The sequence below is a fragment of the Myotis davidii genome, unplaced genomic scaffold (genome assembly GCF_000327345.1).
Source record: "Myotis davidii unplaced genomic scaffold, ASM32734v1 scaffold295, whole genome shotgun sequence".
In the NCBI taxonomy this organism is placed as follows: domain Eukaryota; kingdom Metazoa; phylum Chordata; class Mammalia; order Chiroptera; family Vespertilionidae; genus Myotis; species Myotis davidii.
Genome location: NW_006286683.1, coordinates 486,309 through 501,830, shown reverse-complemented (window position 1 = coordinate 501,830; position 15,522 = coordinate 486,309). Strand labels below are relative to the sequence as shown.

The 15,522-nt window shown below is 54.4% G+C and overlaps 1 protein-coding gene across 1 annotated transcript in view; it reads left to right on the top strand.

The window, feature by feature from the left end:
* The window catches only part of DISC1 (disrupted in schizophrenia 1), a 107,366-nt gene that overhangs the window by 7,732 nt on the left and 84,112 nt on the right, over positions 1-15,522 (top strand). The window contains 6 exon segments of the mRNA XM_015560585.1: positions 1,601-1,757; positions 4,138-4,252; positions 5,290-5,525; positions 7,880-7,934; positions 8,039-8,141; positions 12,140-12,319. Of these exon segments, the coding sequence (XP_015416071.1) occupies positions 1,601-1,757; positions 4,138-4,252; positions 5,290-5,525; positions 7,880-7,934; positions 8,039-8,141; positions 12,140-12,319 (846 nt within the window).

Below are 15,522 nucleotides of genomic sequence, written 5' to 3'. Positions count from 1 at the left end.
TTCTGTGCAGCAAGAGGTTGTGGGTGCGATTCCCGGTCAAGAGCACGTGCCCGTGTTGCAGGCTTGGTCGGGCGGGGTGTGCGGGAGGCAGCTGATCGATGTTTCTCTCTCATCCATGTTTCTAACTCTCTAACCCTCTCCCTTCCTCTCTGTAAAAAATCAATAAAATATTTAAAAAATAATAAGTAAAAAAATAAAGAGTGTGGAAGAGAGGGGGAAAGACAGAGAGAAGCATCGAGGTGAGAGAAACACATCGATCGGTGGCCTCCTGCCCGCGCCCCCCTGGTAGGGGAGGAGCCTGCAACTGAGGAATCGAACCCTGGACCCTTTGGTCGGCCGGCTGCCGCTCTAGCCACTGAGCCAGACCGGCTAGGGCTCAACCTGGGTTGCTTTTACACGTTTTTTAAAAAATATTTTCTATTGATTTTTTTACAGAGAGGAAGGAAGAGGGATAGACAGTTAGAAACATTGATCAGCTGCCTCCTGCACATCCCCCTACTGGAGATGTGCCCGCAACCAAGGTACATGCCCTTGACCAGAATCAAACCTGGGACCCCTCAGTCCGCAGGCCGACGCTCTATCCACTGGGCCACACCCGTTAGGGCTGCTTTTACACGTTTTCCAGCGCACACAGCCGCGGGCTTCGCGGTCAAGGCTGTTCTGTGTCCGTGCCCCTGAGAGCTGCGCCTTCCCTTCCCGGCGGCTGGAACCAATGGCTTTAGAGCCGCCATGCGGCCGCAACACCCAGGCACTGCCTCCTGCTGAGGAGTCTCCCAGAATTCAATCCACACAGCCAGCCGTGACCGTGTCTTTGGACATAACGCAAAGAAAAAGAGGATTCGGGTGGAAAAACAGGATCAGGAAGGATAAGGGTGGCACCTTGCTGCTGTCGCTGTCGCTCTCGCCTTTCCGGATAGTCTGAGGCTGGTCGTGAGCTCGAGGAAAGGCCCGCTGACCAGAGTCCATCCTTTCGGGCCCGTGCCAGGTGCCAGGTGCCAAACGCTTTCCCCAGACGATCTCACTTAACCCTCGGCAAACCTTAGGGTGCAGATACTCGTGTGCACCCCATGTCTGCACATTAAGAAACTGGAGCCGAGGAAGTTAAGTTAAGCGACTTGAAGGTCAGGCAGCCGGGGGGGCAGAGTTGAGGTGCGGACTCCATTTTCTCCTGGTCCCACATGATGAAGGCATCCGTGTTATCTTTTTCTTTCTTTTTTTAAAATATATTTTATTGTTTTTTTTACAGAGAGGAGGGGAGAGGGATAGAGAGTTAGAAACATGGATGAGAGAGAAACATCGATCAGCTGCCTCCTGCACACTCCCCACTGGGTATGTGCCCGCAACCAAGGTACATGCTCTTGAATCGAACCCGGGACCCTTCAGTCCGCAGGCCGACGCTCCATCCACTGAGCCAGACCAGTCAGGGCAAGACAGGAGATTCTTAAAAGCGCCAACTGAGAGATGCACACCCTGGCCTGGAACCTGTGCCCTTGGTCATGTCATCAGGGTGGACGTGGACTGGGCGTGGAGCTGGGAGGCCCTGGGTTGTCTGCTTTGAGTTGCATGGATCTTCACTCCTCTCATCGTTTTGCGTTTCCAGCGGAGACGTTCAAGCACAGGTTGGACGGCCTGGAGGAGGAGGAAGAGGAAGAGAGCGGCCTGTGCTACCAGCTCCCCTCGAGGCAGCCGGCCCTCTGCAGCCTCCTGGTCCACCTGGGAGCCCAGGCCGAGGCCGCCTTGCACCGGGCCGCTGAGCAGTAAGTGCTGGGGAGGCCACCTCCTCTCCCCGTCTCCCGTCTCCCGTCTCCCGCTCTCAGCCAGGGGGTGAAGAGCTGGGAGGGGAGAGCTGGGGAGACCTGCTGCTGCTTTTGCTCGGAAATGCCCTTTTGTTGGTTGGGCAGGTGGCAGTTCCTTCCCGAGTGAGGGACCCGTGTGGGTCCCGCCCCTAAGACACCCTTTCCACCAATCGACAGGGAGAGGCCCTGGACATGGGGTTTTTTAATTGATTTCAGAGAGCAAGGGAGAGGGACAGAGAGATAGAAACATCAGTGATGAGAGAGAATCATGGATCGGCTGCCTTCTGCACGGCCCCCACTGGGGATGGAGCCCACAAACCCGGGCATGTGCCCCGACTGGGAATCAAACCCTGACCTCCTGGTTCATAGGTCGAAGCTCAACCACTGAGCCACACCAGCTGGGCTGGGATCTTATTTTACAAACAGGTTTTATTCCTCCTTAAATGATTGGGGAAAAAGATGAAAGTAGAAAGGGCAGCATTTTTTTTTTTTTTTTTTTGGCAGCAGTGGGCAGTCCCAGATGGGGGCCTGTGAGCCACCTCAGGTCTGCACTGGGGTCCAAGACACCCCGAGTGCCCTGCACCCCGAGTGCTGTGCTAACACCCCAGCCTCCTGCTTTATTTTTTTAAATATATATTGTTACTCATTTCAGAGAGGAAGGGAGAGGGAGAGAGAGGTAGATACATCCACAATGAGAGAGAACCATTGATCGGCTGCCTCCTGCACGCCCCACACTGGGAATTGAGCCCGCAACCTGGGCACATCCCCTTGACTGAAATCGAACCTGGGACTCTTCAGTCCGTAGGCCAGTGCTCTATCCACTGAGCAACACCAGCCAGGGCCCGCCCTCCTGCTTTGATTCTCGCCCCAGGGACGGGCTTGCTTCTCATCCTGATTCGCTGAGAGCAGCGCCACTGCCCACACTGGGGATTACACGGTGAGACTATGGAGCACAAAGGGAACAACACTGTGGAAGGGAGAGGCGGGGGGCTCAGAGGACTGAGGTCTGCAGGACGGGAACCTGTCCCCGGCTTCATTCCGGAGCTGCCGTGTGTCCCGAGGTGCCGCTCAGCCAGCTGGGGACGCTTTCCGCGCCCCAGTCGGAGGCCGAGAGGCAGGGAGGCGCGTGGGTAACCGCGGGGGCTTCCCTGGTGGGTTAGGTAATGAATGTGATTAACCAGCACGGAGAATTCCCAGGTACCCACCTGTCGCTCCTCGTTGCTCATTTCAATCAGATGCCGATTTCCTCCCATGGCTCCCAGCCCGGCGCAGATGGCGCCCTGTGTAGGAAATTCAGGAAGCTGCATGTTTGCACACGCAGAGCACACGGGGAAATAATGTGTGCAGAGGAGTGGTCTCAGGAGCAGAGCGCCGACTATAAGCCACTTCTGGGTTTTCTGGGACCCTGGACTCATGAAATCAGTCAACAGATATTTGCTGAGTGAGACCCTGCTCCGGGCTGGGCCCTGGGACCCAGGACTGTCCCCCGAGGCTCACAGTCTAGTACAAGGGGCTGTGTGAACAGGCCAGACTCGGGGGGCGAGGTTGGGGGGGGGTGGAGGAGGCAGCGCATCCATTCCCGTGGTATTCAATAGATGAGGATGGTTTTGTTCTCTCCTGATTCCGGTAAAGCCTCAGAAATGGTCCATCTTTTTTCAGTCGAAAGTATTTTTATTTTTTTTAAAATAGATTTTTATTGGTTTCGGAGAGGAAAGGAGAGGGAGAGAGAGATAGAAACATTAATGATGAGAGAGAATCATGGATCGGCTGCCTCCTGCACGCCCCACACTGGGGATGGAGCCCGCCGCCCGGGCATGTGCCCTGACCGAGAATTGAACCGTGACCTCCTGGTTCCTAGGTCGAAGCTCAACCACTGAGCCATGCCAGCCGGGCTAGTAGCTGCATTTAAAAAAAGAAGCGTGTAAAAAAGTGAATTTAAAAAACATATTTATTTCAACTCGATGCATAAAAATATATTCTCATTCCAACCTGTAACGAACATCAAAGTGTCATCAATGAGCTATTTTGCACTCTGTTTTCTTACTGAATCTTTCACATCGGGTGTGTTTTCCAGGATCAGCACATATAACCACCTGAGGCAAGGGGTGGGGTGGTGGGCGGTGCAGGTCCGACAATAGCAAGCTGGCTCCTCTTGAAACCAAAAGCCCCAACAGATGGTCATTAACGCAGAAACGTCCACTGGGGAGCTCACCCCTGAGACCCGCCTAAGGATGAAGACAGCTGGGGGCCACTTTGTGAAATCTCCGGCTCTTAACATTCTTGTAGACCCGAGGGTCCCAGCTTCCCCGTGTCTGTACCCACATGCCTGCTTTATTTTAAGGGCAGGCAGAGAGGACACCCAGGCCCCGCTCTGCATGGAGCCCCCAGCTGAGGACCCCCCGTGCGCATCCGTCACCAGACGAGACCGGCTTCTTCACGAAAAGCAGCAACTGCAGGTAAGCAGGGGAGGAATATTCAAGAAACAGGAAGCAGGCCTGCCCGGCGTGGCTCAAGGGTGGAGCATCGACCTATGAACCAGTAGGTCACGGTTCGATTCCCGGTCAGGGCACATGCCCGGGTGGCGGGCTCCATCCCCAGTGTGGGGCGGGCAGGAGGCAGCCGATCCATGATTCTCTCTCATCATCGATGTTTCTGTCCCTCTCCCTTCCTCTCTGAAATCAATAAAAATATATTTAATATATTTAAAAAAAATATTATATATATTTAAAAAAAGAAATAGGAAGCACTTTCCTTATCCATTTAGGCCAAAGGCAGCGCCGCGGTTCTGTGCGTGGGTGGTCATTAGTGCTTGTCTGTCCCCCGTGAGTGCAAAGGGCAGAGATGCAGGAGATGACAGCTGGGCTCGCAGGGGCCTCCTTATAAACTAGCGGCTGCCGCTCGCGGCCTCGGGCCTGTTCCGATGGCACGCATTACCTTGGCGGGCACCTCCCTGCCTGCCAGGCCCGTGTGTCACCTCTTATCAGCCTGACCTTCAGAGAGGGCTTTCCAGGCGGGAAGAAATCGCTTAGGAAATTCCTGTCCAGTTGGACTGTGAGCAGCAGTTGCTAGGAGGTGGATTGTAAGTATGGATTGGGCGAGGCAGACGCTCTGGGAATGACTGGCGGGCGTCACGTGGGAGCTCCGGGTGGCCCTGAGCAGTGGACGGGTCACCCAGGGGCTGGGATCCTAGTGGTAGCACCGAGCTAAGTTGGAGGGGGGCGGGGTGAAGGCGATCAGGAGCTCTGGATGGTGAGACGCCCCCCCAGAGGCAGGACGCTTCAAGTGGAATCTCCACTTGCTAGAGCCTGGGGGCCTGGAGGCAGGAGTGGGGGTGCTGGAGGCAGGAGTGGGGGGCCTGGAGGCAGGAGTGGGGAGCAGTGAGGGAACGTGGAGCAGAGGCAGCCTGGCTTCTGGAAAGAGCCTTGGACTTGAACACCCAGCTCCACAGCACGCACAGGGCTGATGTATGAACTCGTCTCTCCTCTCCCTGCAGGAGGAGATGGAAGCCCTGCAGGCCCGGATGTCTGTGCTGGCAGCGAAGGACCAGCAGTTGAGAAGGGAGATGGAGCTGCAGCAGCAACTCCTCCGGTGGCGGGACTGTGACCTGCGGCCCCTGCTGGACAAGCTGGCCCCAGACGAGCTGCAGGAGGTCCACCAGGCGGCGAGGGACGCCCTGGCCCTGGCCGGTCAGAGTCCCCTCCCTGCAGGACCTCCCGAAGCCGTAAGGAGGTACTGGTGACTTCCTGCCATCTCGGATTGCTCACCTGGACCTGTGTGTGGGTGCTGTCCCTCATGTATGATATTTTCCAAACGGAGTTGCAGTTCTTTGTTTTTCTTTAAAAAAATATATTTTTATTGATTTCAGAGAGGAAGGGAGAGGCAGAGAGAGAGGAACATCAACGATGAGAGAGAATCATCGATCTGTTGCCACCCGTAGGCGCCTCGACTAGGGATGGAACCCACAACCTAGGTATGTGCCCTAACTGGGAATCGAACCCGCAACCTTTTTGGTGTCCGGAGATGACGATCCAACCAACCGAGCCTCCAGCCAGGGCCTTCTCTCTCTCTTTGACGGACTTTTCTCGTCTCAAAGAGTTACGAGAATTTAAAATGCGAATCTGTGTCAGGGATGTAGGAGCGTGCCTGGGACACAGGAAGTGCTCAATAAATGTTCGCACGATTATTCCCACGAGTATTCCGACGAAGATCCTCACTCGAGTCAGTGGTCTGGGGTGCGTGTTAAACCATCATCTGCTGCCTTGTGGAGACAATGTATGTCTTTCTAGGGCCCAGTGCCATTTGATCTGAGACGAGTTATTTGTCACAAGCAGCGTGCAAGCTGGAGCACGCTGCTTGTACAAGCGATTCGTTTGAATCCTCGGCGTGCATATAACGCTTGTGTCTAGAGACATTTCACTCATCTAATTGGGTGGTTGTCAATGTGTATTTCTGCTCCTGGAATCGTGGTTTGGGGACCACAAGGTAACGCTAGGAGCAGTGGGTGTTTGGGGTCCACGTGACATCATCTGTCGTAGGCCAGACCTCAATCATAACAGATCCCCTTCCTGGCCGGTGGGGCTCAGTGGTTGAGCGTCGACCTATGAACCAGGAGGTCATGGTTCGATTCCCGGTCAGGGTACATGCCCGGGGTTGCGGGCTTGATCCCCAGTGTGGGGCGTGCAGGAGGCAGCCGATCCATGATTCTCTCTCATCATTGATATGTCTATCTCTCTCTCCCTTCCTTTCTGACATCAATAGGAATATATTGTTTAATAAACGTTGGTTAATAGAGTTCTATGGCTAAAAATAGCACGCGAGCCACTGGCAGGGGGCCATGGATTATTCATGTTCCCCCGCCCCCCGCCGCGTCCATTCCCTGTCTCCCCCAGGGAGGCAACGAATGTTAACATTAGCCTGAGCAAAACATAATTAGGCAGGTAAATCTACTGCAAGACGTAATATAGCATAAATGACATAAATTAAATATCAATCAGATCAAACAGAAAACAACGCGGTCAATTACGTGCATCGCTGCCTCCCTGCTCTCGCCCGTGTCTCTGAAGGAGACTGATGCTCTCTCTGGGAAAGGGCCAGAGCGGAGCCCAGACCCACGCGGGGAGTCAGCCCGGAGGGTGGTGCTTGGGCTGGGGGTCAGCTCCGTTCCAGGGTCCTAAGTGGACCCACTGCCCATCTGTCCTGTGAATGCGTGAATCAGTCTTGGAGTGTGGCTGGGAACCCCTGTTTTTTAAAACTGTTTTTAATGATTTCAGAGAGGAAGGGAGAGGGAGAGAGAGAGAGAAACATCCATGATGAGAGAGACTCATGGATCGGCTGCCTCCCGCACGCCCCACACTGGGGATGGAGCCTGCAACCCAGCATGTGCCCTGACCGGGAATCAAACCGTGACCTCCTGGCTCCTAAGTCGACGCTCAACCCACTGAGCCACGCCGGCCGGGCATAGGTAGATGTACTTTAAATTTGTGCATCTCCTGTGTGCTCCTCCCCTCCCCCCACTGCCACACACAGCAGGCGCTCGGCACGGGTGGGTGGGATGGCACTGTGTCCCCAAACAGATCAGCGGGTAACCAGCCTATGAACTGCTGTCCCGCGTAGACCTTCGAGTTTGGAAGGTAGTTGCAGGGACGTGAATGTTAACCCTCTGTCACCAGGAGCATATCTGGGGCGTTCCTGCCCCTGTCAGTGGACGTGCCCTGTGGAGTTTAACGTTGGCCTAAGCAGCGCATCACCCGGGAGGGGCAGTCCGTTTCCCACTGGCGTATTGAGAGAGATAGAAACATCCATGATGAGAACCATTGATCGGCTGCCTCCTGCACCCCCCCCCACTGGGGATCGAGCCCGCAACCTAGGCATATGCCCTTGACCGGAATCAAACCTGGCACCCTTCAGTCCGCAGGCCGATGCCAAACTGGCTAGGGCAGCGGGAGCCCCGTTGGCATCATCTTTCCTTCTGTTCTTCAGCCAGGGGGCCGACGGGGGCAAGTGTCTCCGAGTGTCCCGCATGGGGTGGGATGGAACGGTGACTCCCAGGAGACCAAGGTCCTCTCTTTCGTTCCTTCTTCCAGCCTCCAGGAAAGGCTGAAACCCCTGCACTGGTCCCTGAGAGAAATCGCTGCGAAGGTAAGGCTCCCCACGCCCGTTCCCTAAAGAGATCGCGCTTCGCTGCCTTCTCGGTTGTCCCCGATGAGGACTCAGGCGTGTCTCCCCCCGCCCACCCCTACAAGGTGTGCAGGACCCAGAGGCTGTGCGCCTCCCTGCGGAGGAGCCTTCACGAGATCGAGACCCAGCTCCCGGCGTTGCTGGAGGCCAAAATGCTGGCCGTGTCAGGTAACCGCTGCCCAGCCGGCCACCTCCAGCTCTGGTGGCTGAAAACATTGTTTCTTTAAGAGTTTAAGGCGCCCCGGGCTCTGTGTCATTCCGGCCGGTGTTTCCGTGGCTGTAGATGCTCAGTGGGGTGGCCGAGGGCACTGGTGACAAGACCCACGAATAGATGGGCGGCGAGGTCTCCTTATGAGGGATGGGTGAGCCTCGTACAGATACATGTGCACACATGATTGGGAGGAAGTTATCTGTGTGGGTACCCTATTTGGGACTTCCACTTCCTGTTTCTTTTTTTTCTTTCATCTTTTTAAAATCTATTTTGTTGATTTCAAAGAGGAAGGGAGAGGCAGAGAGAAATGGAAACATCAGCAATGAGAATCATGGATGGGCTGCCTCCTGCACGCCCCCCTACTGGGGATGGAGCCCGCACCCCGGTCAGGGCACACGCCCGGGAATCGAACTGTGACCTCCTAGTTCATAGGTCGATGCTCAGCCACTGAGCCACGCCGTTTGGGTCACTTTCTGTGTTTTTTTTTAATAAAGAGTTTAGGATTACAGGTGCTCAATGTCCTTCTAGCCCAGTGGTTCTCAACCTTCTGGCCCTTTAAATACAGTTCCTCATGTGGTGACCCAACCATAACATTATTTTGTTGCTATTTCATAACTGTAATGTTACTACTGTGATGAATCGTCATGTAAATAGCTGATAGGCAGGGTGGTCTCAGGCGACCCCCGTGAAAGGGTCGTTCGGCCGCCAAAGGGGTCGCGACCCACAGGTTGAGAACCGCTGTTCTAGCCAGTGTTCCTGTGGCATCATGTACCTATAGAAGCTCAGTGAGGGGTATTGGGTGTGGTCAGCCCCTTCCTATAGAGCAGGGGTGGGGAACCTTTTTCCTGCCAAGGGCCATCTGCATATTTATATCATCATTCATGAGCCATATATTATTATCAACTTGGAAACTAGCCTGCAGACATTTAATGAACTCACCCCTGATGCCTCGGGAGGCCAGACCAAGTGATTTCTCGGGCCTTGTGGGCCCGCAGGCCAGACGTTCCCCACCCCTGTTCTCGGGGGGAAGAGTGATAACACGGTACGAGGTGACGCCTAGTTTAACAAACCTGCTCCGAGATGACAGGGTGTTGGGATTCTCAGGGGATCCCTCTTCAGTCTGGTAGTTATTAAGGGATATACGACTCCATTAATTAGCAGGTTGAAAGCACGCGTTTCCGACCCTGTCATTTACACAGTCCACCGTATTGTTTTATTTCGTTTCACAACAGCTGTATTACGTTGGTGGGAGAGGTACAGGTCGGGGCCTCGGGGAACAGATGGGGGTGGTGGTGGAGGCCTGGGGGATACCCCGTGGTTAAGTTCACTCAGTTACCGAGAGGCGGCCGATCGGGCTGGCGTCCAGGTGGGACGTCTGGATCCTCATCAGCTCCAGAAGAGCCATAAACATTTAACAAAAGGCACGCTCGTCCCAGGTCTGCGCTTTCTGTGGCTTTATGAAGGAAGGTAAACGCTGGCAGCTTCTGTCTTCACATCGTTAAACAAGCACCGCTGGCAGCTAACGAGCAGTTTGGCTCCCGGCGCGGCCACGTGGGTTATTTACAACCAGGAGGGCGCGGTGACTCGGCTCGGCTCTTCACGGCGTCACGAGCCATTTCCTTGGAATGATGGCCCCACTGGCCGAGAGAGAGACACGGGAAGGGTGAACACGGTCTCCCTTCGAGCTGGGGCTCCGCCTGCCTCCATCAGCGCGTCCTTCCCGGGGGTACAGGCGGACGTGTCTCCCTGAAGCCCAGGGGAGGCGGAATGTCATTCAGGCAGCGGGGCCGGCCCTCTCTGCCGTGGGGATCATCTCTCTTTAGCATCCCAGGAGAAACGCGTGCGTGGGAAGGTGTCTTGCATTTGGGGCCTGGGGTTTTCTGTTTTGTTCTCCGATCAGCTGAGGAAATCGGGGTGGCCTGAAGAATTGGGCTGGGAACTCACCTCTTTTTTTAAAAAAAAAAAATATTTGTATTGATTTCAGATAGAAATGTCATTGATGAGAGAGAATCATGGATCGGCTGCCTCCTGCACACCCCCTACTAGGGATCGAGCCTGCAACTCAGGCATGTGCCCTGACGGGGGAATCGAACCGTGACCTCCTGGTTCATAGGTCGAAGCTCAACCGCCGAGCCACACCAGCTGGGCAAGAATCTGTGTGTGGGGTGGTGGTGGTGGTGGGAAATATTTAAACTTGGACTCGTTGAAGATAAAGGGAGACAGAACAGAGTGGCTAAACTCAGCTTCAGCTTTAGCATAGGCCTAGAGATCTTTAATTTTATTTGTAGAATAGGATATCTTGACAGGGGCTTTAAGAAAAACCAACGTGAGCCCTGGCTGGTTTGGCTCAGTGGGTAGAGCGTTGGCCTGCGGACTGTAGGGTCCCCGGTTCGATTCCGGCCAAGGGCACATGCCCAGGTTGCAGGCTCGAGCCCCACTTGGGACGGGGGTTAATCAATAAAATATATATATATATTTAAAAAAAACACCACGTGAATGCCCAAGTGTGCTCGCTCCCTGGCTGCTGAGGCCGGCGTGTGTGTCGCGCAATGGCGATGGCGAGACATTCATCTCCACGCCAACCCTCGGGTGCGTCTAGGAGCGGGCCCATTAGAGTCTCGATTCACTCCATTTTATTTGCTATAACTGAGGAAGATAACCATAGTTTCATCACAGGATATTTTCTCTACAGAGGGATAACTGTGCATTAATTTAATGTTAAAAGAGTTAAACTATGACTTAGCTGGTTTAGCTCAGTGGATAAAGTTTCAGCTTGGAGACTGAAGGGTCCCAGGTTCAATGCAGGTCAAGGGCACATGCCCAGGTTGCGCTGGATCCCCGGGGGTGTGTGTGAAGGAGGCAGCCGATACATGATTCTCTCTCATCATTGATGTTTCCATGTCTTTCTTCCTGTGCCTTCCTCTCTAAAATCAATAAAATATATATATATATATTTAAAAAAAACACCATGTGAATGCCCAAGTGTGCTCGCTCCCCTGGCTGCTGAGGCCGGCCTGTGTGCCGCGCGATGGCGATGGCGAGACATTCCTCTCCACGCCAACCCTCGAGTGCGTCTAGGAGCGGGCCCATTAGAGTCTCGGAGATTGGGGTCACCGGGTCCCTGATAGCCTCTCTTCAGGAGTCAGCGTCTGTACTGCTCTGATTCCCTTCCCGGGGCTCTGGGCCCGTTCCCGCCGTCAGCGAGCTGGGCCTCGGGCTGGGGACTGAGGCCAGGACGTGTCTGAAATAGCGGAGGGCGGCGTAGTGCTCCGAGGGCTCGCGCTCCAATGTGAACGGCCTCTTGGGGAATTGGGCTCCTTGTGCGCGTGTAACACTTGCACAGCTCTCACGATGCGTTTCCCAGCCGTGCTCCCCAGACGGCAGGCGGGGCCCGGGGTTCCGTTAATGATCGTTCACGTCTGATCGAGGGCCCGGGTCTCGGGTTCACGCTGAGTTGCAGGTGGGCCTGGGACCGTGCGCCCAGCCGCCCCTCTGTATGGGCCCTCGTGTCTGCGTGAGCTCTTCCCACGTGTGTTCAGACGCCTTTTCTCTCTGGACCGTCCCCAGGAGGCGATGGCACGCTGGGGCGTGTTTTGCCTGGTGGCTCAGTTGGGGGGACACTTGGTGCCTCCCCACCCCCGACTGTTCGATCTCTTGCTTGAAAACCGGGTCCAGCCCGGCCGGCGTGGCTCAGTGGTTGAGCATCGACCTATGAACCTGGAGGTCACGGTTCGATTCCTGGTCATGGCACAGGCCTGGGTTTTGGGCCTGATCCCTAGTAGGGGGCATGCAGGAGGCAGCCGATCCATGATTCTCTCATCATTGATGTTTCTCCCTCTCTCCCTCTCCCTTCCTCTCTGAAATCAATAAAAGTATATTAAAAAACAATAAGTCCTTCAGGCTTGGGGATGCCTCGAAGCTTACCTCTCCTCCTTCTCTCCACACGGTGCCGCAGGAAACCATTTCTCCACGGCCAAGGAGCTGGCAGAGGAGATCGGCGCGCTGACCGTGGAGAGGGACGGGCTGGAGGGCCTCCTGGCCCGGTTGGCGGGGCTGAGCGCCGCCACGCTGGGGGGCGTGCAGGCCGATTACAGCCGGCTGCAAAGGGAGCTGGACCGCGGGAAGGCCGCCCACGGTAAGCCTAAGCTGTCTCCGCTGTTGCCGCCGAGATATTTATGAGATCGATGGTGCGGTGTGGCCAGGCGGCTCGGGCCGGGCTCCGTGTGGGGGTCCCTGAAGTGCGCCCTGGATCACACGCACACGCGGGAGGAGTGTTTGCCAGGAGCCTTGGCAAGCGGGGGAGAGTTACTTGGCAGCTTTTGTTCTGCGATCGCAGGCGATCCTTCCTTTCTCTGTCCGACCCCCCATCTCTCCCCGGACTTGCTGACGCTCGTGGTGGTGGAGAGCAAGCGCTCCCTGGGCGCGGAGCTTGGGAACTTGCCCTGTTGGACGGTCGTCTTCCTTTGGGTCCCTGGCTCTGTTTTCTGGCTTGACGATCGCAGATGAATGCGGGCCGGTTCCGAGAAACCCGAGAAAAGGCCGGGGAGTGGCTCTTCTGCCCGTGAGCTTTTCTGAGAGCGTCTCCCTCCCCCTCTAGGAGCGATGCAGGCGAGGCCAGAGCGGCCCCCAGCGGAGGAGTTAGCGTTTCGTGTTCCTTTTCCCAGGCCCCTCGTGAGGACTCGTCAAGGTCACCTTGAGGTCGGCTCCCCGCTGGATAGTCTCAGCAGACTCCAGTTCAGTCCAAATGGATAAAGTAAAAAAAATCTTGCTTCTTAAAAGAAACAAAAAAAGTGAAGCATTTATGACCATTCCGTTTCTAACACGCAGAATGGAATCCTAAGAAGCAAACTCAGATTTAAAATCTATGCGATGCCGGGGCCTGTTTCTTTACCAGTAAAAGGAAAAGAGTTATTTCCATCTCGTAGGCTGATCCGTGGTACAGATTCAATGAGGTGGCATACAAGGGGTGTGTGTGTGTGTGTGTGTGTGTGTGTGTGTGTGAGAGAGTATGTGTGTTTATGGGTGTGTCCATGCATTTTCCCTAGGAACTCCAGGTTTCTGGAGGGCAGAGGTCACACATGGCCTATCATGGTCCCTACATACATGTTGTTTCCTAGGAAAATGAAAGACACACATACTAATAGTGACTATATTTACAGAGTATGCTTATCTCGAAAGAAGAGAAGACTGGGGGTATCGCGTAGCTAGATTTGAAATAGGCTAGCAGAACCTAGGTGTGTCATTTTACTATGAGTACGTTTTGTTTTAAAGGCTTCCTAACCTGTGTAGACGGAGGTCTCTTCACGGAGTTAGGGTGGTAACTGTTACTGTGCCTTTTAAAAATGTCTATATTTTTATTGATGTCAGAGAGGAAGGGACAGGGAGAGAGAGAGAGAAATATCCATGATGAGAGAGACTCATGGATTGGCTGTCTCCTGCACCCCCTCTCCTGGGAATTGAGCCTGCAATCTGGGCATGCGCCCTGACCGGGAATTGAACCGCGACCTCCTGGTTCATAGGTTGACGCTCAACCACTGAGCCACGCCAGCCGGCGTTACCGTGTCTTTTTAGTGATGGACACCCCTAGGTTGGCTCAACTCAGAGCTGCTTTTTCTTTTTCACTTTCCCCCAAGCCTTGTTTTTGTCAAATACATCACGAGAGCCTGTCCATTGGAGTCTTGGTGTGTAACTGTGGTCCTGAGGAACCATAGCGCGCTCCCCCAAGATGGAGCAGTGTGGTTCACATTACCATGGGGACGTGCATTGTGTATCTCAGCTGAGTTCCTGCTATGGACTTTTAAAAATTGGATGAACAATGAAAACAATGAAATCTCTCCTATGATCCCCACACAGTTTTGGGCACAGCATGGGGAATGCACTATGTATCTATCTATACTAATAAAAGGGTAATATGCTAATTTGACCAGACATCTTCCGGACGTCCTTCCGGACAAAACCATGTTAGCAGGGGCTGAGGCAGAGACAGTTAGGGGTGATCAGGCCAACAGGAGAGAGCAGTTAGGGAGTGGTCAGGCCAACAGGGGAGGGCAGTTAGGGGGCGATCAGGCTGGCAGTCAGGCGAGCAGTTAGGAGTTGGTGGTCCTGAATTGTGAGAGGGGTGTCCCAGATTGGAGAGAGTGCAGGCCAGGCTGAAGGACACCCCCCCTGCCCCCCTTCCCCCCTGTGCATGAATTTTGTGCACCGGGCCTCTAGTATATATATAAGGCTAATATGCAAAGTCTCTTCGGGAGTTCGACCAGGAGACTGGGAGTTCAATTGCTCACTATGACATGTGCTGACCACCAGGGGGCGGCATAGAATGAAGGGAGTCCCCGGCCAGCAGCCAGAAGGCCCCGATCAGCCCTGATCGCCGGCCAGGCCTAGGGACCCCACCCGTGCACAAATTTCATGCACCGGGCCTCTAGTCTAAGAATAAAGGAGCTATGAGCAAATTTGAACCAATTCAGGGCAGCGGCGTTTCCCCTGAACAGTTGAGCTCTGGAGAGCCGGTAGTGTCTCTTTAAACAGGACTTCCTGAATGTCATCGCTGTCACTTCACTGAGGATTCTGAGAGTGATGAATAAAACATAAACAAATGGGACGAGAGACGGTTCCCGGGGAGGATGCTGCATTGCAGATGGCTCATTACCGCGGTGAAGGCGTCCGGGTCTTGTGCTTGGATTTTGCTGGATCAGCTACCCTTTCCCCACACGGTGGCCTGGAGCGGGTTTGTAACCAATCGGGGGTGACTTGGCTGTGCGTGAACCAAATGAGCACTCCTGGGTCGGGGAAAGTGTGGGGGACAGAAAAATAAAATAAATAAGCGATGAACGAATTCCTTAGTCAGGGAAAGCTTTTATCTGGTGAAATGCAACAAAACTGGCCGCAGCGCACACTGGCCTGTTGTCGCTTGTCAGGTTTGGAGAGTTGAGAAGTCAGAGGGAGCTCTGTGCTCAGGTTTAAACGTAGAGCAAACCCCAGGGGATGAACGCGTAGGCACGTGTGTACCCCACGCGGACTCTTTTATCTCCGATAAAACATCTTCAAGGAAGACTGTTGGAGCGATGAGCTATGTGTCGTGTGCTTAAAAGCAGGTCCTGAGCGTTGCCGGCGTGGCTCAGTGGTTGAGCCTTGACCTATGAACCAGGAGGTCACGGTTCGATTCCCGTCAAGGGCACATGCCCGGGTTGGGGGCTCGATCCCCAGTCGGGGGCGTGCAGGAGGCAGCCGATCAGTGATTCTCTCTCATCGTGGCTGTTTCTCTCTCTCTCTCTCTTCCACTTAAATCAATAAAAAAAATTTTTTTTAAATGTAAGCCTCAAATCACCCCTGGATCTT